Raw genomic sequence first — 24,591 nt, 5'->3', positions numbered from 1 at the left:
TCAGAATTCTCTTTGGTTAAAACAAAGATAAAAGTGATGAGATTGTTTCTGGAGACAGGACAGAAAGATTAAGAGTCTGTGAAGTTAATGTTAAACCACAAACTGAGTCAGACACCTTAACGTCACATACTAAGAACAAATCAAGGGTTAATGGGCTTAAAGCACTTTGTTTTACCTTGTTGTTCAAACGTGCTACAAATAAACGTGTCTTGCACCACTGAAAACACCTCATCCCCAATTCAGATGACATAATTAAAACATGTCCACATGTAAAACATCAACAGGTCTACATTCACTTTATAATTTGGAATTCCTCGCAGCTGAAAGAGCCTCAACAGATGCAGATGCTGACAGGATGTAGCAGTGATCAGAGGTTTAGGATGTGCTCGTATAATAAGTGGATGGGAACAAGCGGTTCCATAGGGAGATGGGGAGGAGGCCTGAGGCTGGAAAGAACTTTGAGTTACACAACGATTTCATTCAGCGGCTCCTTGAGGAGACATCAGGCCGAACAGGCGCTCAGCACGATACAGGATTTAAACCTTGACCTCTGTTGTGTCATTAACTCCCTTTGTTTTCTGTCTCACTCTTCTAAGAAAGAGAGAAAGTGTCTGACAGTTTATCAACTTTGTTCCATCCCAGTGGACACACACACCTCCGAGCTGTGCTGACACTCTGCAGGATGACAAGCTTCAAAACCAATCAACACTAATTAACAGGTGTCACGTGACCCACAAAGAAAAGAGTCTCTGGAGCCAGGAGACGTCTCAGTGAAAACATCCCAGCGATAACAAGATGAGTTCTGGTCGTGTGAAGCTTTGTTGGATTTCTTTGTGTGTTGCGCTCGTGGCTCAGCACAGTGTCCAGGTGGAGAAGAGCCCCGAGCAGAGGAAGCTGCTCGTCCTGCCCAGAGTCACCTGCTCGATCCGGAGGATAAAAGCTGTGTTTGCTCCGCTGGTCAGAAACAATATACATGTGAGAGGTAAGATTCAATTCACTGTGTGCACTCGGCTCAGAGTCAGGACTCATGTGTATCTTGCTTTTAAATTGACCTTTGTTTGCCTTCAATTTTTCATTTTTAACCTGTAAAGTACCTTGCAAGGGTTTGGTAAATATAACGATTATACTCTATTAACTGTCCTTATTGCTTCTGCAACACAGCACATGTCCTCACTGTGGGACACATTTGAATGTGTTTTGTCAGGTTTGTCCGGGGTCACGGTCCCGGTGCCTCAGACCGAGGACTCGTGTGGAGTGATGTCGAGCAGAGAGAAGAACCAGAGCATCTCCTTCTTCAGCAGATACGACAGCTGCTATGTTCAGATAGAGGTAAAAAAAAACTAAATCATTCAGTGTGAGAATTTGATTGGCAGGATCCTCAGGGAAATAAAGTACAACACATATATTTATACTTTTATACCTTCTAATTGTGGTTCAAAATAAATGAATGAAATCTTTTTAATGGTACTGACACATGGAATCGTAAAAAACAAATTATGAATCTATTTGCGCAGCAGGAAATGTTGCAGACGTATAAATAGAAATGAGTCATCCAGATGTGTAGTTGTGTGCATGTAAATCCAATAATGTCAGCTTCCTAACGTCCATTTTGTGATGACCTTTGACCCTCAGAGCACCCGAGTGGTCATACCTCTGCATGTGCAGCTGAAGGGAGAGGATCAGTGGTTCAGGGTGAATATCAGCTGTCCTCTGATCAGGAGACAGAGTGAGCGGACTCCACCGAGGCCGACATGTGAGTGGAGACGACTGATGGAGCAGCTGAAAGTCTTTTTTTCACTAAACCTTTCACTGCACCAGCTCAGGAGCCTAAACACGCTGCTCTTCTCTAGTGCTGCCTGGAAAGTGTGGCATAGACCGAGCTCTGCGAGTGGACTGTGGCCATCAAATCATTTCCAGTGACGCCTGCTCCAAACTGGGCTGCTGCTATGATGCTGATGATTCCACCTGCTTCTATAGACTCAACGGTGAGATTGAATTTTTAGAGCATATTGGACAACTTGCTCCTTTTTTAAACATGTAATCTAAATCTGCTCATGGGTCCTCCAGCCTGCTCTCTGGACGGACACTTTGTCTTCTCGGTGAAGGCCTCAGACACGGACCCGCCCGTCACTCCCAGCCGCCTCATAGTCAAAGATCAGCCCCAGTGTTTCCCTGTGGTCGCCACCGCGGACACGGCCGTGTTCAAGATCGGAGTCACAGACTGTGGTGCAAAGAAGAAGGTGATTCAAGAATTTGATTTCTAGCACTACCAAAAAATATAACTTATTGTACAAAGGTAAATCTGTAATCATATTGAATCACAGCAAGGGTCAATATCATCTTTATACATTCACAGGATTAAAACTGTCTTACAACGAGAGCTGATTACTTCAGTGAGGCTGTTTTCTCTGTTGCAGCATTAATAATTTTACGCCTTGTGAATTTCTTTATCAGTGAAAAGTTGCTTGAATCCACATCCTTCTTTTCTCTGCCTGGCTTTTAGGTGGAGGGAGATGTTGTGATCTATGATGTGGAGGTGGAGGAGCTGCACACTGACAGAACATCCACACATTCTCCGTTCAGGTCAGGTTTGACTGCTGATGGATCTGGCAGAGGACTTACTGGTTATGAAAACATGATATGGTAGTGATGTACTGGTATGTGTGGGGTTTTAGTCTCCAGGTCCGGTGTGAGTACACAAGATCAGATCTGAATCCTGCAGCTGACGTGAGGTCCTTGTTCCCATTTACGAACCCCCCGCCCGTGGTTGCACTGGGAGCCATCAGAGTGCAGATGAGAATAGCCACAGGTGATGAGATGAAGAGCAGTGCGCTTGTTTGGTCCTGAGAACAAACCCTGAATGATTCTATTTGGGATTCTTGTTCTAGATGCATCTTTCACGTCCTTCCTTCCTGAGGCGCAGCTTCCTCTGAGTTTGCCTCTGCGTACAGCTGCTTATGTGGAAGTCTCCATCGCCCAACCCTCCCCAGACCCCACCCTCTCCCTGCGGGTGCAGGATTGCTTTGCCCACCCGGTGTCCAGACACTCTGTGTGGATGCTCCTGTATGACGGGTAAGACCAAGGAAATTACAGTGGTAACATAAAAATCAAACTAGAAAGTCAACAGTCAAATTGCACAAACTCATAAATATCAGTTCTCTAAACATGTCTGAATCATCAAGATCCGATTATTAAGTAGTGATAATTAGTTTCATAGTTTTTGCACAGACATGGAGACTTCACCTCCCTGGCGACAGTAACTATTTGCATGGATTACTGTGCAGCTGACAACTGAATTATCTCCTAGATGCCCGAATCCTTTGGACAACCTGAGAAGCTCTGTCCCTGTGGACCAATGGGGGAGGACGACCTCCCACTCCCAAGTGAGGAGGTTTGATGTCAAGACCTTTGCCTTCTTGGACCCTCAAACGGGAGATCCCAGTGAGGAGGAGGTAAGGTTTCAGGAGTTTATTATCTCAACTAACTAAACCCAGCAAAACAGCTTCTATGGTGACTTGTTGACTGTGTCATCTCTCTCGTAGATTTTCTTCTATTGTTGGGTGGAGATCTGCACAGACGATGTTGACTGTGCACAGAGTTGTGCCATCATTTGTGAGTAAATCGTCACCTTGTGCATCACATGTGTGTGTCTGTGTGGTTGTTTACATCTCCCCCTCTCCTCTCCCAGCATCTGAGGGCGAGAGACGGAGAAGAGAGACCACGTCTGAGTCGGACCAGCTCCAGTTGGTTTCCTTAGGGCCTCTGCTGCTGGGACAGAACAACACCGAAGAGGAAGATACTCCGTGTGTGAAGCAGAACACAGGTGAGTCCTGTTCAGCACAAAACTAACTAGAACTTCACTCCTTATGAAAACACATTTAGATTCAATAGATTCAGATTTCTAATTGGATCTCCACGTCCCTTATCCACAATGGAATCCACCCCAAAATGTAATCGCTTCATCCTCGGCCCCATACCCCAAATCTCAGCCAATTACAAGATCATTTGTTTAGGTTTTTTTTTACGTACTCCTGCTAACAATCAAGTGGCATTGAAACCCTAACTTGAAAGTTTCTTCCCTCTTCCACAGTGTTCCAGGTGCTGGTGTACATCCTCTCCGGTGTCGGTGCCGCCCTGCTGCTGGTCCTGCTCTTCACTGTGTGGTCGACCATCACCAGATGTCAGAAGACAGATATACAGAAACCTTCTCAAGCACCAGTTGACAGTGAACAATGCCAGTAAATCCTTTGACTTTCTCTAATGTGCATTCTAATTTATTTTGAGCCTCAGACACTAGTGTGATGTTAAAAAAGTGTTCTAATAAGAGTGCAAGTCATTGGGTTTGGAATAGTTCCAAAGCTGAGATGTTGTTTGTCTCCTCCTGGATGAAACCTTTCAAACACTTTCTGGAAATCCACTTTTCCCCCCCAAACATATTTAATTTCCTCTGAGGTGCCAGTTATTCAGTAATCAATGCGAAATAGTGAATCAGAATAACAGTTTATTAACACATTCCTTTTATAATAAAGGTTTAACAAAAAGAGAAGCCGTGAAATGAGTGAATATGAATCTTGGTAGTCGACTCAGTAAGGTCTGAACTTCCTCTGTTGTCTCAGCAGAGCGATTTTCTGTTTATCCTCCTCGAACTTTTTCCTTAGGTCAGCAATATCTGAAAAACAAATTATAATATCAGGGACGTTCTGATTTAAAAAAGCATGATTATTTCTCTTTCAGACGATTTCTAGCCTCCAGAGTAAAGAATAAACTAAAACGACTAATTCTCGTAAATGTTTACAATGGCGCCATTTAAACATAAGCCACTTACGTTCTTTTTGTGTGTTCCTCTGCTGCCAGGAGTAGAAGTTCATGAGCTCCTTCCTCTTCTTCTTCCTGATCTCTTTCTGTAGAGTCCTCTTATTGGCCGCCTCACTGTGGGGACGGGCCTTGGCGCCCTTGTGACCTTTAGTGACTTTCACCCAGCCCTCTTCGTCCTCTTGCTCCTGCTCGGCCTCCTCCTTCTGCTTCTCCTCCGCCTGAGACAAAAACAAAACCCAGGTTTAATCAGATGTTCTGAGTAGAAGGCGGGGGGGGAGGGGTGTGTGTGATGCTGCAGAGTTCTCACCTCTCTCTTCCGCTTGTCGTAGCCCTCCATGAAGGAGTCAACCTTTTGCTGTAGCTTGTCCGGCTGAATGAAAGACTCTGTGTACTGCTGAATCCATTCTGGTGGGAGAAATACACCACAGAACATGTGTCATAAGGCTGAAACTCTTAAGATCCGCATCAGACCTGGGGCCAAAATCTGTCCTGAGTGATCGGATCACAAGGTCAGCGATAAGAACACGTTTGAACCCTCATGAGTCCTCAATGTTCCTTGAGATCTGGTCTAATACTTGGTTCACATTTAAAAGAACATTACCACCACAATATGAAATTAAAAGATGAAATATTAGTAAATGTTACATAAACGAGAGCAGGACTCACTCTGTACTCCGGTCTTCACGGGACGCTGCTCGGTGCAGACCACCAGGGGCTCGTCAGCCGGGTGGGATTTAGCTGAACTTACACTGGAGGATTTTTGGAACACGATATATCCCACTTTGAAACCCTGGAAGAGGTGGAGAGAGAGAGAGAGAGAGACACCAGGTAAAACACTGGTAGTGTGAATGTTTTGCAAACAGCAGCAGGAGGAGGAAGCCAGCACTGACCTTCTTCTCAGCTGGTCTGAAGAGCTTGCTCAGTTTGGGTCCGGACTCCTGGAAGGAGCCTGGATGGTCTCTGAGCTCCACCGACTGAACGGAGCCGAACTGGGAGAATAACTCGGTGACAACGGCCTGGAACACAAACGGCAGGAAGAATGATATCTGGTTCAAGGTATTAGGATCGATTTGTGCTGAGACAAGACCAACGTCCATCACACGACTCAATAAGGAAACATGGAGATTTAGCCTTGTATCTCAAGAACCTTCACACTTTGTCTGGCACATTTTTATGCTAGTTTAGGAATTTCATCTTTAAAGTGTTATATTCTTTAAGTGTTTGACCATTTTAAGTGTTTTTAGGGCAGGTGCAATATTCACCTTACTTTTATTCTGCTTCATTATTCTGAGTTTTTTCCCATATGCCCCTGCGTTCTGGTTTTTGTTGTTTGTTGCACAATGTTGTGTCTGCAGCTACTTTAGCAAAACAATCTCCCCATGGGGACAGTAAAGTTGATTTGATCTATATTTTAGTTTATTTGATTGTCACACTGATAAAAGCCTGTGATAAGTCTGAACCTAATCAGAGGAGGATCCTAGACACACACACACACACACACACTTTACCTCGGAGCAGTACGGGGGGATGTTGAGGACAAACAACGTCCGGTCCAGAGGTCTGTGTGAATTCTTCTCTGCTCGAACTTTGTGCTCTTTCACATAAACTTTGTGTTGAGCTGCGGAGTCGGAGCTGAACTTCAGGGACAAGACTATGAAGAAGAAGAAGAAGATACAGGAACGGAGAAGAAGAAGAAAGCGACACGTTAAACATATGTGAATATCAGGCGAGCCCGTGTAGTCCGTCCTAAACAACAGCTACAGATCGATAACCTCCATCACAGTCAGATCACAAGGAAAAGCTTCGGTCCTGTTGTAAACACGTGTTTAAAGATTCTTCATTTCATCACAAAGTACCTGCGAATCCTCCGGGGATGATACAAGGCTGCCCACTAGCATGTTTCCTCTTGGACGCCGCCATTTTGTTGTGACCTCTCACACCGGAAGTACAAACAAAACGTTAAAGAAAAGTATTCGAGCGTCTTTTTTTATAATATTGTATATTTGTATTCATTAATAACGGTATATCATGTTTTCATTGTAATATAAATTATATACAATATCTTACATTAAATCGTATATGTATATTTAGGTATATGCAAGTAAATATATTAGAAATACAAACTGATTTAAATGTGTAAACTTTTGCATTGTATTTAGTATGTATAAATTGTTTTTACTGTTATAAATATTTAATCAAATCCACATTTTTTATATATATTGTAGGTTTATGACTGATGTATATTTATAAATATAATTTTTCCTCTTGTGAAGCACCTTGTAGGATTGCTACACAAATATATCCTACACAAATTGGGTAAGGTCCATAATTATAATGTTGAATATTTGATTTACATCAGTTCTCCACTCTGTTGTTATTTTCACTATGACACTTATTCAATGATATAGACAAGAGGAAAGAAGAGTCAGACAACATATACAAAGCTAAATATTTAATGGTGACATTTCACGTTTCACTCTCTAGGTTCCTCTCGACTGACTGACAAGCATCTGAAAGTAATTTACAGTCCTTGAAGAAAAATCAAATGTAACGCATACAAAGAAATAACTAAACATATGCCGATCGGAACACGAGACAGCCGAGTAAAACTATCGACAGAACACACAAGAATGTCGATATCACAAAAATGAGATGGGTTCACTGAAATGATGGGATCGCAGTTCCGGTCCTTCATGATTTTCTACCACAAGCAACTGTTGAATATTTTAGATGGTAAGACATCGTCTGTGGTTTAAATGAGTCTTAGTCGATCGTTCTTTTCTTCCCACACACTTTGAAATACATGCAGACAATATAAGTGAACATACGACCCATGTACCCACCGCTTCTTCTTAATTGGGATGTTTGGTTTAATTAGAGTTAAACTGGAGTATTAAAAAAAAAACTCAGTATGTTTAGATTAGGCGACATTGAATTGTCCCCCCCAAAAAAATAGCAACCCTAAACACAGTGTAATTTGGCATCCACCACCTCATTGGATTAAAACAACAAACCACATCACGTTTCTTTCCACTGGTCCATCTAAGAAAGAAACGGGTGAAGTTTGGAAACCACAAAACAAAAAACAGGAAGTCAACATCCATGAATTCCATGTTCCGGAGTTTCCATGTATATCAAATGTGTAAAAATCTTTTGCTATGAGAATGATGGCCGCGGTCAAGGTGAGAACCACAGTTCCTCTCTAAACACTGAGAATGCAGCAATATTCACTAGACAGGAGCTATATCTTGATGCGAAAGGCGGTGGCCTGTGAGTTAGGGGGCTCAGCAGTGGTGCTGGACTGTGCAGTGGACTTGAACAGAGCTTTTAGGATGGTCTGTGGGTCGACCTCCGGGGTGGGATGAGAGGAAGCGCGCTGACCAGCGGGACGAGACAAGGAGGGAGGCAGGCCGTCTTTCTTTGTGCCGCTGCCTGGGGTGTCACTGAGCCTCCTGCAGGAGCCGGGGAGACAACAGGGTCAAAACTCCACTAATTTCCCCCAAAAATGGTAGTTGTCATACAAAAAGTACTATGATTACAAGACTCTAGTGAAGGATGTGAGCCACGACTTTGGCAACAGTCACTGCTATTGATATTTCAGAGTAAAGCTTGTAAGATGTTTGTCTGTCTTTAATCCTTTAGGTAGTATTGGGTAGAGTTTCACTTGGACGTACATAGAAATCAGTAGTTCGATGAATCACCTGAATGTGATTAAATGTGTTTGATTTGGCGCCAGGAGAATCGTCACATGTATAAACAGAGGCTGTGACCCTGTGAAGAATATCCTTATTTGATAATGTACTCCGTTTTGAATGGGTTCTGTGAAGGTTTAAATAGAACCTGTTGTTAGGAAGCTAAGCTGCACAACTTGATTGTCCATCCTGAAACAACTGAAAGCTTTAAAAAAAACTAAATACCCATATCTTAGATATATATGCATTTTCTGTATCACTGTTCAAGTTAGAATGAATAAATCATTTTTTAATAGTCACTGCTAGATTAAATGAAGTTGATAACATGAATATTTAATTTGAGCCATATGAGGGATGTTTATACTTAAAAGGCAAAATATGCAAAACAAGCATTTGCATGCAAACACAGTTACACCAGATTAATTTGGAATGAAAGAACGAAGCCCTGCAGGTTCACTTACAATAGAATGGGCTGATCAGACGTGATGACATTTCCCTGAATATGAAGGTTACACTTCATGGGTTGGCCTGGAGATGAATAAGGAGCAGAGTTATTATAAACAGAAACAACAGTAACTTCATCACTCTGGAGAGTTGAAGTCAACTAAAACACTTTGAATAAATATATAAAAAAATGTCCCCAACCATTAAACTTGTCATATGTACTCAAGTCATCTAAGCAAAACAAGACAGTTCCCAAAACCCTCTGATGCGTGTGTCCTTGCTACTGGCACTCACCGTCCAGGCAGCGGTTGTTGTACTTCCTGTAAGCGCTGACAGCGTCCTCTTTGCGGACAAACACCACTTCAGCCACACCCACCTTCACCAGCCGTGCTCGCTTCAAGGCACCACACACACAGAACAGTTCCTGTGGACAAATGGCACAGGCAAACATTGAATGAGTCATCGTGGTACAACAGCGCTCAGCACACCACTGAATATCAAATATAAAAGTTTGGTGTCAAAGAGTTTGATTCACTCACAACTATGTCTTCCTCAGTGACCCGGGGATGCAGATTGTTCACCGTTATTTTGGTCCCCTCCAAAGGACTGAAGGTGGGCTGGAAAGAAAAAATGACAACAGCCAATGTTAAAGCATCTGTATTGGAAATTACTATATTAAAAAATGTGAAGAGATTTGCTAGAAAGTCCCACAAGCAAAACTGGTATCGTGTAAGACTTCATGTCGGAGGGTAGGCACTAATGTTGTCATAAAGCATTTGCGTATTCTCTGTGTGCTTTTGTTTAACAAAGGATTCAACCTGAGCCGAGCCCTACAATCACAGGAATCATCATTTGCATACAGAGTAAGTATCACACAGCAGTTTAGATATACATTAAACAAGTTGTATCGCAACATCTGATGGGCTCAATATAACATCTATCAATGTTATCTTGGGTGGCTTCTTTAAAAAGGCTTTCAATAGAATTTGTTGCATCCGATGTATATTATTCCGAGTAAATACAAAAGGATACATGATACAAAGGTAGGAGAGGAGTGCATTCCGGCCTACAGCTGCAAGTAAGAGATGATTACCTGAGGGGGAGCAGGGGCAGTTGTGCTGGCTCCCGTTGGGCTTTGCTGCAGGCTCCTGGAGATTGGCTGTAAGGCTGCAGCGGAGGATCGGGTGGGAGCGATGCTGCTGTTGGACCGGATGGGAGTCACAGGGGCCGCAGGGCGTGGGGCTGTGTAGGAGTCGTTTTGAACCACCTTGGTGATTGGTGTTGACATGGAGAATATGGAGCCAAGGGTTCCAGACTATATGAAATAGGAGTGGAAATGAAGAGTGTTATTCAATGTTAGGATGTAATAATTGATATAATACTATCAAGTTTGTGCTGAGTCCTCGCGCTTACCCGGGATTGTAGCATGCTTGCAGAAGTAAGCTTCATTTGTTTACTGGAGTTGGAATTCAGATCATTTGAAACAGGCTGTGGGAGTTGAAAAGATATTATCAGAACCATGTTTTACAGAGTTAGCCATTAAAGGATTAATAACACTCTTTCAGATTAAATCTCTTGTAAACACAAGAGTTACTCAATCTGTCATGTTTAAACATTACAAGAAAAAGAGCTCTACCTGTGTGCCTGGACGTATGCCACTTGACATCCCTAACGGCCGTTGCTGTAAAAGGAAGCATCATGTATTAGTGGGCATGACAAAATGTTCAAGCAATTCAATAGACACACTTTCAAGAAGGGTGTGTTGCTGATTCTACACAAACACAGCTGCTCATTTCAAACCAACCTGGATGGTCTTTGTTATCTTTAGGGGCGGCATGGCCTCTCCCATAGATCCGCCAATACTCCTCTTGAGGCTCAGCCTATCACGAGCATCCATCATTCTCTGATTAGTGCTCAGCTGTGGGGGTGCACTGCCCCTCAGCACTTGTACATTAGCACCATACTGCCGTGAGTTCATTCCACCCGGATTGTTGTTGGGGTGCATCTGTATCTGCTGCACAAGTGTCTGGCTATGTAGCTGGTGTGTTACTCCTGTCTTTGGCATGGCCTGTGCAGGAACCGGAAACTGCCCTTGTTTGCGTGAGTTGATCATTTGACGTGCGTCCTGCACTCCACCGCCGCCGCCTCCTCCTCCTCCTCCGCCGCCGCCTCCTCGGCCACGGATTTTGAAGCGGGCATCCTTCTGTACCAGCTTTTCTCTGGCATCTTTCACTTGAAAACCTGAGGGGAGACAGGTATTGATAGTAATCGTGTGTCTTTTAATGCCTAAAACATACCACTCGAAGATCAGTTGAACATAGGGGCATTTTAATTTTTCTATGAAACATCTGTAGCTTTTACCTGCTGCTCCTCCTCCTCCACCTCCTCCTCCAAGCCGCTGTCTGACATCAACTCCAATCTTTTGCCTGGCATCAAAGCTTTTGCCAGCTCCTCCTGCACCCCATGCAAACGTGGGCCTACGAGGACAGAAAATGAATTGTTACTCTTTCACACATTAGGATTGTGTATATGGAACTACAAATACATCATATTTCAGCAGCATCACACACAACAATTACACTTAATTCGTGGATTAACTCTTTTAACCCAGACAATGGTAATGTATTTGATATACCAGGCTCTGACACTAACAATACAATGCTACTCATATATATTATATGTATATGTTATACATAGTGTACTAGCTGTGAAAATAAGGATGAGGACTATATAGACATGTTTAAAAATTGGTCCTTTGACAAACAAACATTATAATTGAACGTATTCATTTCAGAAAAGGAACTACGTGTTTTGGCTGCAATATCTTCATCATTAGCTTACTGGTTAGCATACGACCAGTAAAGCTACAAACAGGAGCAGACCAGTAACTGCGTTTCCACCTCTCCACTACTTCGACGACTAAAATTGTATTATCCCAGAAAAAGCTGTGGATAAAAACGACTTTCCAAAATGGAAAAAATTTGCTTCCAACTTGGAGGCCTACAGATATTATCAGCTACTTAGCTTAGCATTTACGACACAGCTAGCATCAGCTAACGCTAGCATACTGTGGTCCACTAGCTCCGTTACGCAGTTTGTTTAAATGCGGCGAGTTACTGCTTCATTTCTACGCGATTATTACCCGACACATTTTGTGGATTCTGTACCGTTTCGCTGGGGCCTTCGTGTTAATACCGCGCCGTCGTATCACCTCATCCAGGGAGACGTCTGCCATTTTCTCTCGCCGCCTCGCGTTTGACAAATCTTTATGTACGACTACGGAAGCCGAGATCACCCAGGGTGCACTGCGGCCCGTTGGGAATGGGTTTTTCGCTGACTTGTTGTAAATAACTCGTTGAATCGTCATGAATATTAATGTCAAAAACGTGTTTTATTGAAACGCGGAACAAAGTGAATTTGATGTGATCATGTCTTATAATCTATTATTAGTGTCGAGATTGTGAGGGCAACCCGGATGCTCCTTACCCATAAGCCCTTGCGCCACACGCCCACATTTTGACAACAAACATCAGAAACATGTGTTTAAAAACTTTTTATGAATCAACAGGAACCTGCTTGTCTCTGATTACATAACAAACAACCACCTCGCCCCCTCAGCGGAGTTTCTATACACCCCCGGCATGTTGTCCCCGATCAGATGCTGACACCATGACACAGAACACCAGGGCTCCGGCTCTATGCTCGTGCCCGCGCTCTACTCATCATGCCTTAAACTGATGAGTAAGGAAAATAACGACGCGGGGTGACGCCTGTGTCCTCGTTCAAACTACGAGATGAATTTTTGAGCGGGTAAAGGTCTGACCGCTGAGGTGACTCACCTACTTTGTGAGATGCCTCGTGGGACTAGGACCTTCCCCGAACCCCTTCTCTGTGGACACATAAATAATACTATCTAATAATAATATAGACTGAATATCACTGTGGTTCTTAACATGTCACACAGCTGATTATACTCCTCACTCAGTGTACTTATACTTTACACACGTATATTACTGTGTTTGAATCGAGTGTACTGCGTTATTTGTTACATGCTGTTAACATAGGGTCAATACAATGAAAGGTCCTGGACAAGAAGAAACCTTATTTGAAAAGTAAAATACAAAACAATAAAAACTAAGACTGTATAAATGAAAAGGTGCAGAAGTAGTTTTCTTTAGATTCACATTCTCTCCTTATAACATATAACACATCCCTCCCCTGGTGCTTATAATGTTTCATATTAAAGTTTGTTTCCTATTTAATTGTTTGTGGTATTTTTCCTATTTGTCAAAGTCAAGTTTATTGTCAGTTCTGCCACATTTGCAGTACAGACAGGTTTGAAATGCAGTTTTTCCTCTCTGAGCACCAGTGTAAACATATAAGTAGAAAGCACATATAAATACACAAAAAGAGTACAAATATGTATGCCACGTATTAAGTTCTCAAAACATACTACACAGTACGACATTGTATGCAGTCATGAGGCACACAGTGGATATATATATATATATATATATTATACTTGCAAAAAGCACCACAGCAAATTCCTTGTATGTGTAAACCTGCTTTTCAATAATAATTCTTTATAAATATTGTCTGTTTGCACTATTCTTTCACCATCTTTCTTTATATATAAACTGTTTATTTTTTGCTCAATGCTTCAACTTTCTCTCTTTCTATACATTGTCTGTATCTTATGTAAATTTGCTCTGCAGGTACATTGAGAGTGATTCTGAACCGGAGTCAAACCCCTTTCATGTGCACACATACTGTGACACCCTGACACAGAGCACCGGGGCTCCGGCTCTATGCTCGTGCCCGCGCTCTACTCCTCATGCCTTAAACTGATGAGTAAGGAAAATAACGACGCGGGGTGACGCCTGTGTCCTCGTTCAAACTACGAGTTGAATTTTTGAGCGGGTAAAGGTCTGACCGCTGAGGTGACTCACCTACTTTGTGAGATGCCTCGTGGGACCAGGACCTTCCCCGAACCCCTTCTCTGTGGAAACATTATTATTATATTATATCAGATAGTATTATTTACTATCTGATAATAATATAGAATGAATATCACTGAGGTTCATAACATATCACACAGCTGATTATACTCCTCACTCAGTGTACTAATACTTTACACACGTATATTACTGTGTTTAAATCAAGTGTCCTTTGTTATTTGTTACATGCAGTTAACACAGGGTCCATACAATGAAAGGTCCTGGACAAGAAGAAACTCAATTTGAAAAGTCAAATACAAAACAATAAAAACTAAGACTGTATAAATGAAAAGGTGCAGAAGTAGTTTTCTTTAGATTCACATTCTCTCCTTATAACATATAACACAATCCCTCCCCCTGGTGCTTATAGTGTTTTATATTAAAGTTTGTTTAATAGTTGGGGTATTTTTCATATTTGTCGAAGTCAAGTATATTGTCAGTTCTGCCACATGTGCAGTACAGACAGGATGAAATGCAGTTTTTCCTCTCTGATCCCCGGTGTATACATATAAGTAGAAAGCACATATAAGTACATTAAAAACAGGACATATATGTATTGTTAAGCATGTTCGTTTATCCTAAATATGAGAAGATGAGCCAAACTCGGTTTGTTCAATTGAGTATTTATTTAGAAAGCAATGAAAGGTAACAATCAGCAAAGCAATGGGCATCCAACAAGTCGCATCAGAACACGAGACCCATCAGAACGCATCAAACAGCCAGCGCCTGTCTGTTTTATAACAGTAGATCTTGGTTCTTCCTCCTCGAAAGTGCGCAGGCGTAGTCTCTCCTTCTTGGCTTTGGAATAAGGAAGTGACAAGTCTCAAAATATTCATCTCTTGACCAGCCTTGACACAGCTGATGGCATGTGGGCCAACAGTGTTGACAATTGGAGAGAAGATTATTGTGTTCTTGCTATATCAAAACAATGTTCTGTTTGTACAGACATTCAAAACAATTTAACCAAAACAACGAAACAGCATTGTGACGCAGACACATTCTAATTTTCAAGATTAAACACTTGGAAGGAAAGGGTTATTATTAATCATTTGCGTGAAGGCCTTATCTGGCTCAAGCTACTTCTATCTTTATTCATTTAGAGTTGAGTTAGACACAGACTATAGCTAAAATATTGAAATCCTAACAGTATGCAACATATTAAGTACTCAAAACATACTACACAGTAGGACATAGTATGCAGTCATACGGCACACAGTGGATATATATATTATACTTGCAAAAATACACCACAGCTAATTCCTTGTATGTGTAAACCTGCTCTGCAATAATACTTCTATATATATATATATATATATATATTTGTTACACTATTCTTCAACATCTTTCTTTATATAAATATTGTTTAGTTTTTGCTCAATGCTTCAACTTTCTCTCTTTCTATACATTGTCTATATCTTCTTATGTTATTTTTCTCTGCAGGTACATTGAGAGTGATTCTGAACCGGAGTCAAACCCCTTTCATGTGCACACATACTGTGACACCCTGACACAGAGCACCGGGGCTCCGGCTCTATGCTCGTGCCCGCGCTCTACTCCTCATGCCTTAAACTGATGAGTAAGGAAAATAACGACGCGGGGTGACGCCTGTGTCCTCGTTCAAACTACGAGATGAATTTTTGAGCGGGTAAAGGTCTGACCGCTGAGGTGACTCACCTACTTTGTGAGATGCCTCGTGGGACCAGGACCTTCCCCGAACCCCTTCTCTGTGGAAACATAAATAATACTACCTGATAATAATATAGATTGTGTATCACTGTGGTTCATAACATGTCACACAGCTGGTTATACTCCTCACTCAGTGTACTAATACTTTACACACGTATATTACTGTGTTTAAATCAAGTGTCCTGTGTTATTTGTTACATGCAGTTAACACAGGGTCAGTACAATGAAAGGTCCTGGACAAGAAGAAACCTTATTTGAAAAGTCAAATACAAAACAATAAAAACTAAGACTGTATAAATGAAAAGGTGCAGAAGTAGTTTTCTTTAGATTCACATTCTCTCCTTATAACATATAACACATCCCTCCCCTGGTGCTTATAATGTTTTATATTAAAGTTTGTTTCCTTTTTAATTGTTTGGGGTATTTTTCATATTTGTCAAAGTCAACTTTATTGTCAGTTCTGCCACATGTGCAGTACAGACAGGATGAAATGCATTTTTTTCTCTCTGATCCCCGGTGTATACATATAAATAGAAAGCACATATAAGTACATTAAAAGTATATATATATTATACTTGCACAAGTACACCACAGCAAATTCCTTGTATGTGTAAACCTGCTTTGCAATAAGCATTCTGTATATATATTGTTTGTTTGCTCTATTTTTTAAACATCTTTCTTGATATATATATTGTTTATCTTTTGCTCAATACTTCAACTTTCTCTCTTTCTATACATTGTCTATATCTTCTTATGTAAATTTACTCTGCAGGTACATTGAGAGCGATTCTAAACCGGAGTCAAACCCCTTTCATGTGCACACATACTGTGACACCCTGACACAGAGCACCGGGGCTCCGGCTCTATGCTCGTGCCCGCGCTCTACTCCTCATGCCTTAAACTGATGAGTAAGGAAAATAACGACGCGGGGTGACGCCTGTGTCCTCGTTCTAACTACGAGATGAATTTTTGAGCGGGTAAAGGTCTGACCGCTGAGGTGACTCACCTACTTTGTGAGATGCCTCGTGGGACCAGGACCTTCCCCGAACCCCTTCTCTGTAGAAACATAAATAATACTACCTGATAATAATATAGATTGAGTATCACTGTGGTTCATAACATGTCACACAGCTGGTTATACTCCTCACTCAGTGTACTAATACTTTACACACGTATATTACTGTGTTTAAATCAAGTGTCCTGTGTTATTTGTTACACACAGTTAACACAGGGTCAGTACAATGAAAGGTTGTGGACAAGAAGAAACTCAATTTGAAATGTCAAATACAAAACAATAAAAATCTAAGGTGCGGAAAATCTCTCCTTACAACACATTGCAGAATCCCGCCCCCTGGTGCTTATAGTGTTTTTTTTTTTTATATTAAAGTTAAATTCCTATTTAATGGTTTTTTGTGGTTTCGGTATTTTTCATATTTGTCAAAGTCAACTTTATTGTAATTTCTGCCACATTTGCAGTACAGACAGGATGACATGGAGTTTTTCTCTCTGATCCCCGGTGTTAACATAAAAGTAGAAAGCACATATAAGTGCCTGAAAACAGAACATATATGTATGCAATATATTAAGTACTCAAAACATACTACACAGTACGACATAGTATGCAGTCATACGGCACACAGTGGATCTATATATCCACTGTGGATATATATATATTATACTTGCAAAAAAAACACAGCAAATTCCTTGCATGTGTAAACCTGCTTTGTATAACAATTATTTAAATATATATATATATTATATGTTTTTTGCTCAATGCTTCAACTATCTCTCTTTCTATATATGTCTATAATCTTCTTATGTTAATTTCCTCTGCAGGTCCTTTGAGAACGATGCTAAACCGGAGTCAAACCCCTTTGCACGTGCACACACACTTTCATCTGCCTCGTACGATCTTGCTGACGTACGAACTACACGTCCCATGATGCAGCGGGGCAGCTCCAACCTGCCGGAGTCGATCGGTGCCTCGAGCTCTGTGCAGCCGCTTCTCGTCGCTGCCTCGCGGATCTGTCGGAGGAGAAATGGCCGCAGCTCTGTCCCGCGCGCTCAAGCTTCCCGGTAAGAGTCTGTTCACACACACAACATGAAGGTTGACATGAAGAAGGACAGATCCACAGGGGACATCAGCTCAGAGGTGGTCTCCTGTCTCTGCTCGGGTCTGTCCCCGCAGTCCGCTGCACAACATCCCTCTGTCATGGACATGTTGGACCTGACGTGTTACATATGATGGAGTGTGTGTGTTCGTGTTGGTTAATGCAGAGCAGCATGCTGATGTCTGACTGTGTGTGTGTCTGTGTGTGTGTTTGTGTGTGTTTGTGTGGTGTGTGTGTCCGTTAGCTGGCTGCTAACACCAGCACAGCCTCAGCTCAGTAAACCAACAGGGCTCGATGAGGATGATGATGAGACGTCACAGATCCAAACAGACCGTTATGTGCATTCACAGTTTATTATAGTCACAGTTTTACATACTAGTTTAAATCTACGCAGTACTACAAATGACTGGAAGCTATTAGACTCACAACACATCTGTTTACATAAGTCTCATATCTCATCCATCCTCAATAATCAGATCTTAGTCACATAATGTGAACCTGAATTTCATTTTATTTACTATTCCTTTGTCACGTGTTTTATCTAAAGGTTTGTATCTGTCTCCTAATCTGACTTTATCATTTTGTTTCACTTTAATCATTCATGTGTTTAATCATAATTTCTTGTTCTAAGGTGTCTAGAAAGGTATCATGTGTCATTTTTATTATTATTATTATTATTAAGCCAGCTTCGATATTTATCTACTTATTATTACTAATTACTGTTTTACTGTAAATGAGTTTACTGTTAAAATTCCAAAATAATATATACATACATACAATCATTTTAAAATAGAAGTTTGAAGAGTAGATGAGAAGCAAAATGACGTTTCAGGAACATTAGTAATAAATAAGATGATAAAAAATTATAATCAAAACAATAAACTTTATTTATAACAGGTTGTTACAAGTGTGAAGTGTTTTTATATTGTTGTAAAATTATTAAAACATTTCAGGGTTAAGACAAACATCATCAGGGAATAAAATATTACAGGAACGTTATACAGCATTAAAACAATAACAGTTCAATTTTATGGCAGCTGAGCTAACACCTGAAAAATGGTGTAATAGGATAAATAAAAAGGCTTTTAGAGGTGATTTAAAAGATTTCACTGATTCCACTGTTTATAAATCATCACTTTAGCATATTTTCCTGTTTAATTTGCCACATATATAATGATCTATATATCTGTTATGAGAATTAAAGGACAATACTTTCATAACATGTTATTTGAGAAATTACTGCCCTGGGCTACAGAGGGGAAAACAGCTATTAGTGCTAAATGTAGTTTCTTTTTAGCATAGATCTCTTGTGCTCAGGTATTGCGAAAGAATGTATCAGTAATTTTGCATCAATAATATATCAGCACAGTATCATAAACAATAATCACTTGTCCCACTCTCACTGAGGGACCAGACAGGACCTCTAATCCTCACCCGCTCTCTCTCTGTCTCTTTAGGGAAGAAGGGCTCGGCTCTTGGGGACTACGACCCTCTCACCCAGGCGGACAGCGAGGACGAGAGCGAGGAGGACGACCTCGTGCTCAACTACCCCAGAAACGGCCTCGGCAGGGACAGCTGTCTCGGCGCCGGGTCCTCGAAGCTGCGCGGCCGCAGGTCCGGACGACTTGTGGGAGCTGAGGACGAGGCACAGGAGGATGAGGAGGACGAGGAGGAGGAGGACGAGGACGAATGGAGAGAGAGACTGCCCAGCAAATCCCGGCAGGACAGAGACGACGTGAAGGGCTCCCAGTACTGGAGCCAGAGGGACTCGGGCAGGGACAGGTCGGGGGAGGACAGAGGAGGGTCCGGTTCGCTGGGGGGCGCCGGGCCGGGGGCGCACAGCGCGGAGGCCGAGCAGAAGAAGCTGAGGAGGAAGAACGCCGTCCGAAGCGTGTTCTTCCTGGTGCCACTGGTTTCTGCCATGCTGGTGGTGCTGCTGTGTGCATTCCTGATCCCCTGCAGGAAGGGAGAGCTGGAGAAGAGACTGCAGTGGGAGAGAGCACTGGGAGATGCAGGAGGTAGAAAGAACTAATGTGGCCACGTTTCAGTATTTTATTTGTGATTGTTAACACACATTCAGAAGAGCTGAGCCACCAGTCTCTTCTCCCACTGTCAGGATTCACTGAGGAGCCTGTTTGGCGAGACGGCGCCGGCTCACCCTTCAATTAGTCGACTGTAATTACCACATGTTCTGTTTCCACATACACATTAAGTATCGCAGAGTGGCAACAAATCCAAACCCACACTTCAATATTTAGATAAATGCCCTCTGACAGTGCCCCCCCCCCCCCCTGTTATTAACCAGGACTCTACTGGTGGCTGTGCTCATTTTGTTCTGCCGTCTCCTTCCAGGTGTGACCCCACCGGCTCTGGCGCTGTGGGATGTTGACGGCGACTCGGTGGAGGACGTGCTCCTCGCCGTCGCTGAATGGACCAACGACACCCGCCCAGCACAGAGGAGCAAAAGTACGTGGGAGGAATTCTCTCGTGTGTCTGTGCGGCCGAGTATCAGGCCCCAAGTTAAAGAGATCTGGAGAAGAGAATCTCTTTCTAGGGAAAAACAGAGAAACCACTTTGAATCGAACACTAATCTAACAAACGTTTGTGACGGAAATCTGGAGATACAAGAGGCTGGAAACAACAAAGTTCTCCACGTGTGTTTAATAAGGGGCTTTCTGCAGAAAGGATCAACACACCGAGAGTCCTAAGGATCTCAGAGTGAAGATGGAGAACTGTCAAATACAAGGGGTCTGATATAGGAGGACAAGGAAGTGTGCCTGAGCCAGTTCAGACTGGTTCTGTAGGGTAGTTAAAGACAGGAACTAAAGCACAGTAACAAATGATTTACATACATTTCCATTGGTTTCTTTGGACAGTCAATAAGTAATGGAAAGGTCAAACAGGTATATAGAAAGGTCATACAGGTTTCAGGTCAGAAACATTTAAGGTCATGGCAAAAAGTTTCAACCACTCTTAGTTCATTTTTCCAATACACGTTTCCTCCTCCACAAAAGATGTAACTTCCTCCACGTCTGTATGGCTCTTTCTTCAGATCACACTCAGCAAACTGGTTTAAATCTGATTCCAGAGGAGAATTGTATCATATTCTTTAACTCTGGTGTGTCTCCCTGGTTTCTCACGCTGCTCTCTCTGTCCCAGTTTACAGCGCCGTGGCGTTGTCTGCAGTCAGCGGCCGGGTGCTGTGGACGAAGGTCATGGCGGAGTCTGTGATGTACATCCAGTGTGGTCCTCAGAACAGCTCCCAGCCGGCCCCTGTGTGTCTCCTCATCAGCAAGTCCATCATCATGGCGGTCAACGGCACCACAGGTCAGAACCCAAGCTCTTCAAAGAGGAGAGAACAGAACCTAACCACAAACCTCTCCAACAATCCTTGTGTATTTGCTCTTAAGTTTGTTTCCATCATGTCATGTCCTCAAAGCATAAATCAAACACAAGTCAAACTGGTTTCCTTTCACTCCCCAGGGAAGAATTTGACATCAGTCCAGCTGAAGAACATTGAGTCCCAGGCGGTGTTACTTCCAGACCTGCAGGGCGACTCAGTCCCAGATCTGCTCATCGCCACCATGCCTGAAGATAAGGTGCAGCCTGAAGATGAGGTGCAGCCGCAGTTGTCCACAAACATTCGTGCTCCTCTGGCATTATACAATACTTTTGGTGTTTTTTGAAAAACTCTCCAAATCACATTCTGCACATTCCACAGCACAGTTATCAGGGATCAAACCACCGACCCTCTGGTTAATGAAAGACCCGCTCTTCCTCCAAAGCCACAGCCATTTTAGTGAATAGTTAATCTACTTGCATTGTTTAACTTTACATGCTATAAACAACGCACCTTTAAACAACACACACGCCTTTGAACCGGACATGTTACTGATCAGGTTTTCACATCCGGGGACCACAGGCTGATTTCTCCTGTGTTCATTCCCAGCACTTGGATCTGTACCTGACTTTGATCTCGGGGCTGACGGGGGGGCAGCTCGGACGTCCCGTGCCGTTCAACCTCACCGGACAGGGGAAGCTGATTGGCCCGTTACTGCACGAGACCCAGAGAGGAGCCTTTTACATTCTCTTTGGACTAGGTACCAGATTCACTCTTAAGATGTACAGACATCATCCTGGTAAAGGACTCTGTGTGACTCTGTGTCTGTTTATCCTCAGGCAACGTGGAGGCCATCTCTCTGTGCGACATTTACATCCGCGCCACTGGGAAGATGCCAGTAACTCAGGCTCTTAGAATTAAAGATCCCAAGTGGGAGGAACTCAGAAAAACCAACTCCTCCTTCATAGACATTTACAGGTACGCCCTCATGAGTGGCATGTGCTTCTGGTTAAACTGTACAGACCAGTTTTTGTCTGTTGATTACTTTACCTTTAATGAGTGTCCATGCTGTAGAGACACAGCTACCTAACCTGCTGCGAGCGGGTCACTTGAACCACTGAACAAGTTCTCATTGTGTTTAGATTCCACAGGAACTGAGTAAACAACGATTAAATGTTATTTTAACATATTAAACCATCTATGACTGAAATGATTCTGATCCCTGTCATCGTCTTTCCAGGGGATCCGAGCAGGTGGAGTTCATGTTTCCTCTTGCAGCTGGTTTTGGCAACAACCGCAACACCCTGGACACCGTGTCCAACCTGAACTCCACCAGGAGCGACTGGGTGCTGGTGTACAACTCCAGCATACTGTCCGTGCTCAGGCAGAGGGACATGCATAAGACATGGACCTTCAGCTCCCCCCCCATCCACAGGTGAAGCTCTCGATCCCGACGCCACTTCTGAGTGAATCGAGTTGAGAAAAATATCCTTTAAATGATTTCTTTGCTTTCCCGTTGCAGCCAACCAGCTGCAGGACACTTCAACGATGATGGAATCCTGGATCTGCTCTTCCAGCATTCAGCAAACGGCGTCATGGAGGTGAAGATCCGTTCAGTGGCTCACGCGCTGCTCACATGTTTGGGGTTTGTGTTTGCTCTCCTCACGTCTCTCCTCCACTCTGTCAGGCCCAGGTCATCGATGGAGCCACTGGGAAACTGCTCTGGTCCGCAGAGTTCGTGTGTCCTCGTCTCGTTTTGCAAACCTCTGCAATTTCCACCTCTCCTGGCCAATCGGCTTTCCTCTTCTGGGCCAGTGAACCCATCAACGCACTGAAGAATGTGACCAAGACAACCGTGAGTGTGACACAAACAGCTGAGCTTAGTGATCCCAGAGGAAAAACATGCTCCAGCTGAATTCTACCTCATTGTCTTTGAGTTTAAACGTTGCCAGTCGGTAAAAACTGTCCCTGTCGGCTGTTAGGTGGCGCCCGGTGAGCCGCTCATCAGAAAACTCTTCCTGCTGCACCCGGTGTATCCCACCGTCCTGCTGGAGCTCGCCAGCACCACAGACACCACAGTCACCTCCGCAGGTAAGAGTCGTCACAGATCACATGTTCTCCACACTGTGGAGCCACATCTGTTTTAATGCAGATTCTGTATCATCCTCCTTTTGACAGTGAGTTATCAGGAGCGTCAGAAAGACGCCTCCTACATCACGGTGTCCTCCCGGCCCACCCCCGACTCCGAGCCCAGCGCCCGCATAGTGAAGAGCATGAGCCTGAGGGCCGCGATCCTCAAAGCACAAATCGTGAGACTGGGGGAAAGCAGCAAGACGGGGACGTCCGTTAAACCCGGCGCGCTGGAGGTCGACAAGTTCTTCAGGCGTCTGACCTTCAAGCGCCAGGTGAGAACGTGTGAGATCAGGTAGAAGAGCAGGATTCAGTCTCAACGCTCACTGATGATGACTCTCTCTCTGTGTTCCTCTGTGCAGTGACCAGTGGACCTGGTTTCCCTGTGTCACATGAAGCGGTACGAGGGAGAGGAGGCTCGGGAGGCGATGAACGGGATGAAGGTCGTGGATCTGCTCTCCACACGGACACGATAAGAATCCATCTGAGGCCGTTCACACGCTTCTCCCCACCTTCACCTCGGCTCCCTGGTCAACAGACTCGTTTGCTGTAAAAAAGCTCATCTGCATTTTTTGCTTTGGTTTAGATGATGTTTGGAGAATGAAATCGCTTATTTAAACTATTTAATTCAGCCTGCACAATTTAATTGAATGTGTACGATGTGGACGGCAGGAGATTAACCTTAAACAGCAGCTTATTACTGACAGAAGAACATTTGATTGTGTTTACAGTGAGCATCACTTCTTCACCTGTCTCCTCTGAGGCCAGTTTATTCCTGTGGTGTAATCCTCACATGCATTTTGTCCTAACAGCCACTAACAGTGTTCCTTTTTGCTCATCACTAACTTCAGTAGTATAGGAGGTCTGTAAATATTCAATGCTGTACAGTATTTATTGATTTGCTTTGATGTTTTGAATTTTTTCTGTTGTGGGATTGATCCTGTCAGATTTTGTATGGTTGTATGTAATCAACCACTGCTCATCTTCTCTGGATATGTGGCTGCCAAGAGGTACGACAAGTAAACGTGAGTCAAGACTTCACATACTGCAAGAGAACGGATGAAAATCACTCCAGTGTCCTGAGTCGTTTATTTCAATCTGTTCCAGTGTCTCAATGTTGTGTTGTTGAATAGTTACCTCTGCAAAGGAGGTTGTGTTTATTGTTTGTCTGTTATTTAGCTGGATTAACATGAAACTGGGTTGAAAGATGGAGTGAAAGAACCAGATCATAGGGTCGATCCAGGATTTTCCTTTTTACTTCTTCAAACATGAGATGGCAACGAATAATCTGTGGGTCTTGATGAAAAGATCCAACATGTGGTGGGAGTCTTATCTTTATGAAACATTTCTCTTGTGTTATTCATTCACATAACTAA

At 43.0% G+C, this 24,591-nt stretch overlaps 4 protein-coding genes and 4 non-coding genes across 9 annotated transcripts; 6 read left to right on the top strand and 2 right to left on the bottom strand.

The window, feature by feature from the left end:
• The first annotated feature begins 572 nt into the window (after positions 1 to 572).
• LOC128458733 (zona pellucida sperm-binding protein 4) lies at positions 573 to 4,242 on the top strand. Its single transcript, XM_053443693.1, has 12 exons — positions 573 to 982; positions 1,205 to 1,329; positions 1,633 to 1,753; positions 1,851 to 1,985; positions 2,068 to 2,240; positions 2,504 to 2,593; positions 2,671 to 2,809; positions 2,889 to 3,072; positions 3,308 to 3,452; positions 3,543 to 3,612; positions 3,689 to 3,823; positions 4,091 to 4,242. Exons 1-12 carry the CDS (start codon positions 796 to 798, stop codon positions 4,240 to 4,242), a joined length of 1,656 nt encoding a protein of 551 aa, XP_053299668.1. The 5' UTR covers positions 573 to 795.
• A 239-nt stretch (positions 4,243 to 4,481) lies between these two features.
• Positions 4,482 to 6,747, bottom strand: rrp7a (ribosomal RNA processing 7 homolog A). The gene is made up of 7 exons (XM_053443719.1): positions 6,672 to 6,747; positions 6,324 to 6,466; positions 5,706 to 5,831; positions 5,482 to 5,605; positions 5,123 to 5,220; positions 4,826 to 5,033; positions 4,482 to 4,669 (listed from the first exon to the last, which is right to left on the bottom strand). Exons 1-7 carry the CDS (start codon positions 6,733 to 6,735, stop codon positions 4,584 to 4,586), a joined length of 849 nt encoding a protein of 282 aa, XP_053299694.1. The 5' UTR covers positions 6,736 to 6,747; the 3' UTR covers positions 4,482 to 4,583.
• Positions 6,748 to 7,252: 505 nt separating this feature from the next.
• Positions 7,253 to 12,354, bottom strand: poldip3 (polymerase (DNA-directed), delta interacting protein 3). Its single transcript, XM_053443687.1, has 10 exons — positions 12,119 to 12,354; positions 11,313 to 11,428; positions 10,756 to 11,192; positions 10,588 to 10,632; positions 10,365 to 10,439; positions 10,045 to 10,266; positions 9,491 to 9,568; positions 9,246 to 9,375; positions 8,969 to 9,035; positions 7,253 to 8,267 (listed from the first exon to the last, which is right to left on the bottom strand). The coding sequence occupies exons 1-10, from the start codon at positions 12,316 to 12,318 to the stop codon at positions 8,057 to 8,059; spliced, it is 1,581 nt and encodes a 526-aa protein (XP_053299662.1). The 5' UTR covers positions 12,319 to 12,354; the 3' UTR covers positions 7,253 to 8,056.
• A 321-nt stretch (positions 12,355 to 12,675) lies between these two features.
• On the top strand, positions 12,676 to 12,829 carry LOC128459349 (U12 minor spliceosomal RNA). The gene has a single exon (XR_008342142.1). It is a non-coding gene; the product is annotated as a U12 minor spliceosomal RNA (small nuclear RNA).
• Positions 12,830 to 13,785: 956 nt separating this feature from the next.
• On the top strand, positions 13,786 to 13,939 carry LOC128459350 (U12 minor spliceosomal RNA). Its single transcript, XR_008342143.1, has one exon. It is a non-coding gene; the product is annotated as a U12 minor spliceosomal RNA (small nuclear RNA).
• A 1,568-nt stretch (positions 13,940 to 15,507) lies between these two features.
• On the top strand, positions 15,508 to 15,661 carry LOC128459344 (U12 minor spliceosomal RNA). Its single transcript, XR_008342137.1, has one exon. It is a non-coding gene; the product is annotated as a U12 minor spliceosomal RNA (small nuclear RNA).
• An 864-nt stretch (positions 15,662 to 16,525) lies between these two features.
• On the top strand, positions 16,526 to 16,679 carry LOC128459332 (U12 minor spliceosomal RNA). Its single transcript, XR_008342126.1, has one exon. It is a non-coding gene; the product is annotated as a U12 minor spliceosomal RNA (small nuclear RNA).
• A 912-nt stretch (positions 16,680 to 17,591) lies between these two features.
• On the top strand, positions 17,592 to 24,284 carry fam234b (family with sequence similarity 234 member B). 2 transcript variants are annotated; one of them, XM_053443673.1, is made up of 13 exons: positions 17,592 to 17,710; positions 19,203 to 19,763; positions 20,098 to 20,211; positions 20,905 to 21,072; positions 21,229 to 21,344; positions 21,695 to 21,845; positions 21,925 to 22,063; positions 22,326 to 22,520; positions 22,608 to 22,686; positions 22,773 to 22,940; positions 23,068 to 23,176; positions 23,264 to 23,490; positions 23,578 to 24,284. In XM_053443673.1, exons 1-13 carry the CDS (start codon positions 17,674 to 17,676, stop codon positions 23,578 to 23,580), a joined length of 2,067 nt encoding a protein of 688 aa, XP_053299648.1. In that variant the 5' UTR covers positions 17,592 to 17,673; the 3' UTR covers positions 23,581 to 24,284. The 2 variants fall into 2 exon arrangements, with proteins under 2 accessions (XP_053299648.1, XP_053299647.1); XM_053443672.1 differs by having other exon boundaries at positions 21,229 to 21,362.
• The last annotated feature ends 307 nt before the right edge of the window (positions 24,285 to 24,591 follow it).

The sequence above is a fragment of the Pleuronectes platessa genome, chromosome 16, assembly GCF_947347685.1.
Source record: "Pleuronectes platessa chromosome 16, fPlePla1.1, whole genome shotgun sequence".
NCBI lineage: Eukaryota > Metazoa > Chordata > Actinopteri > Pleuronectiformes > Pleuronectidae > Pleuronectes > Pleuronectes platessa.
The sequence above is the reverse complement of the archived record's forward strand: the minus strand, read 5'-3'. Positions and strand labels throughout refer to the sequence as shown.

Bases quoted from the DNA above. Each gene is read 5' to 3' on its own strand.
- LOC128458733 (XM_053443693.1), top strand. From the start codon at position 796: ATGAGTTCTGGTCGTGTGAAGCTTTGTTGGATTTCTTTGTGTGTTGCG. The intron at 3,453-3,542 runs GTAAGGTTTCAG...TCTCTCTCGTAG, and splicing joins GAGATCCCAGTGAGGAGGAG to ATTTTCTTCTATTGTTGGGT. The intron at 3,824-4,090 runs GTGAGTCCTGTT...CCTCTTCCACAG, and splicing joins GTGTGTGAAGCAGAACACAG to TGTTCCAGGTGCTGGTGTAC.
- rrp7a (XM_053443719.1), bottom strand. From the start codon at position 6,735: ATGGCGGCGTCCAAGAGGAAACATGCTAGTGGGCAGCCTTGTATCATC. The intron at 6,467-6,671 runs GTACTTTGTGAT...TCTTCTTCATAG, and splicing joins CATCCCCGGAGGATTCGCAG to TCTTGTCCCTGAAGTTCAGC. The intron at 4,670-4,825 runs GTAAGTGGCTTA...TTTGTTTTTCAG, and splicing joins GAGGAACACACAAAAAGAAC to ATATTGCTGACCTAAGGAAA.
- poldip3 (XM_053443687.1), bottom strand. From the start codon at position 12,318: ATGACGATTCAACGAGTTATTTACAACAAGTCAGCGAAAAACCCATTC. The intron at 9,036-9,245 runs GTGAGTGCCAGT...ATTCATCTCCAG, and splicing joins CAACAACCGCTGCCTGGACG to GCCAACCCATGAAGTGTAAC. The intron at 8,268-8,968 runs GTAAGTGAACCT...CGGCTCCTGCAG, and splicing joins TCTGATCAGCCCATTCTATT to GAGGCTCAGTGACACCCCAG.
- fam234b (XM_053443672.1), top strand. From the start codon at position 17,674: ATGGCCGCAGCTCTGTCCCGCGCGCTCAAGCTTCCCG. The intron at 21,846-21,924 runs GTACCAGATTCA...GTTTATCCTCAG, and splicing joins TTACATTCTCTTTGGACTAG to GCAACGTGGAGGCCATCTCT. The intron at 22,521-22,607 runs GTGAAGCTCTCG...TTCCCGTTGCAG, and splicing joins AGCTCCCCCCCCATCCACAG to CCAACCAGCTGCAGGACACT.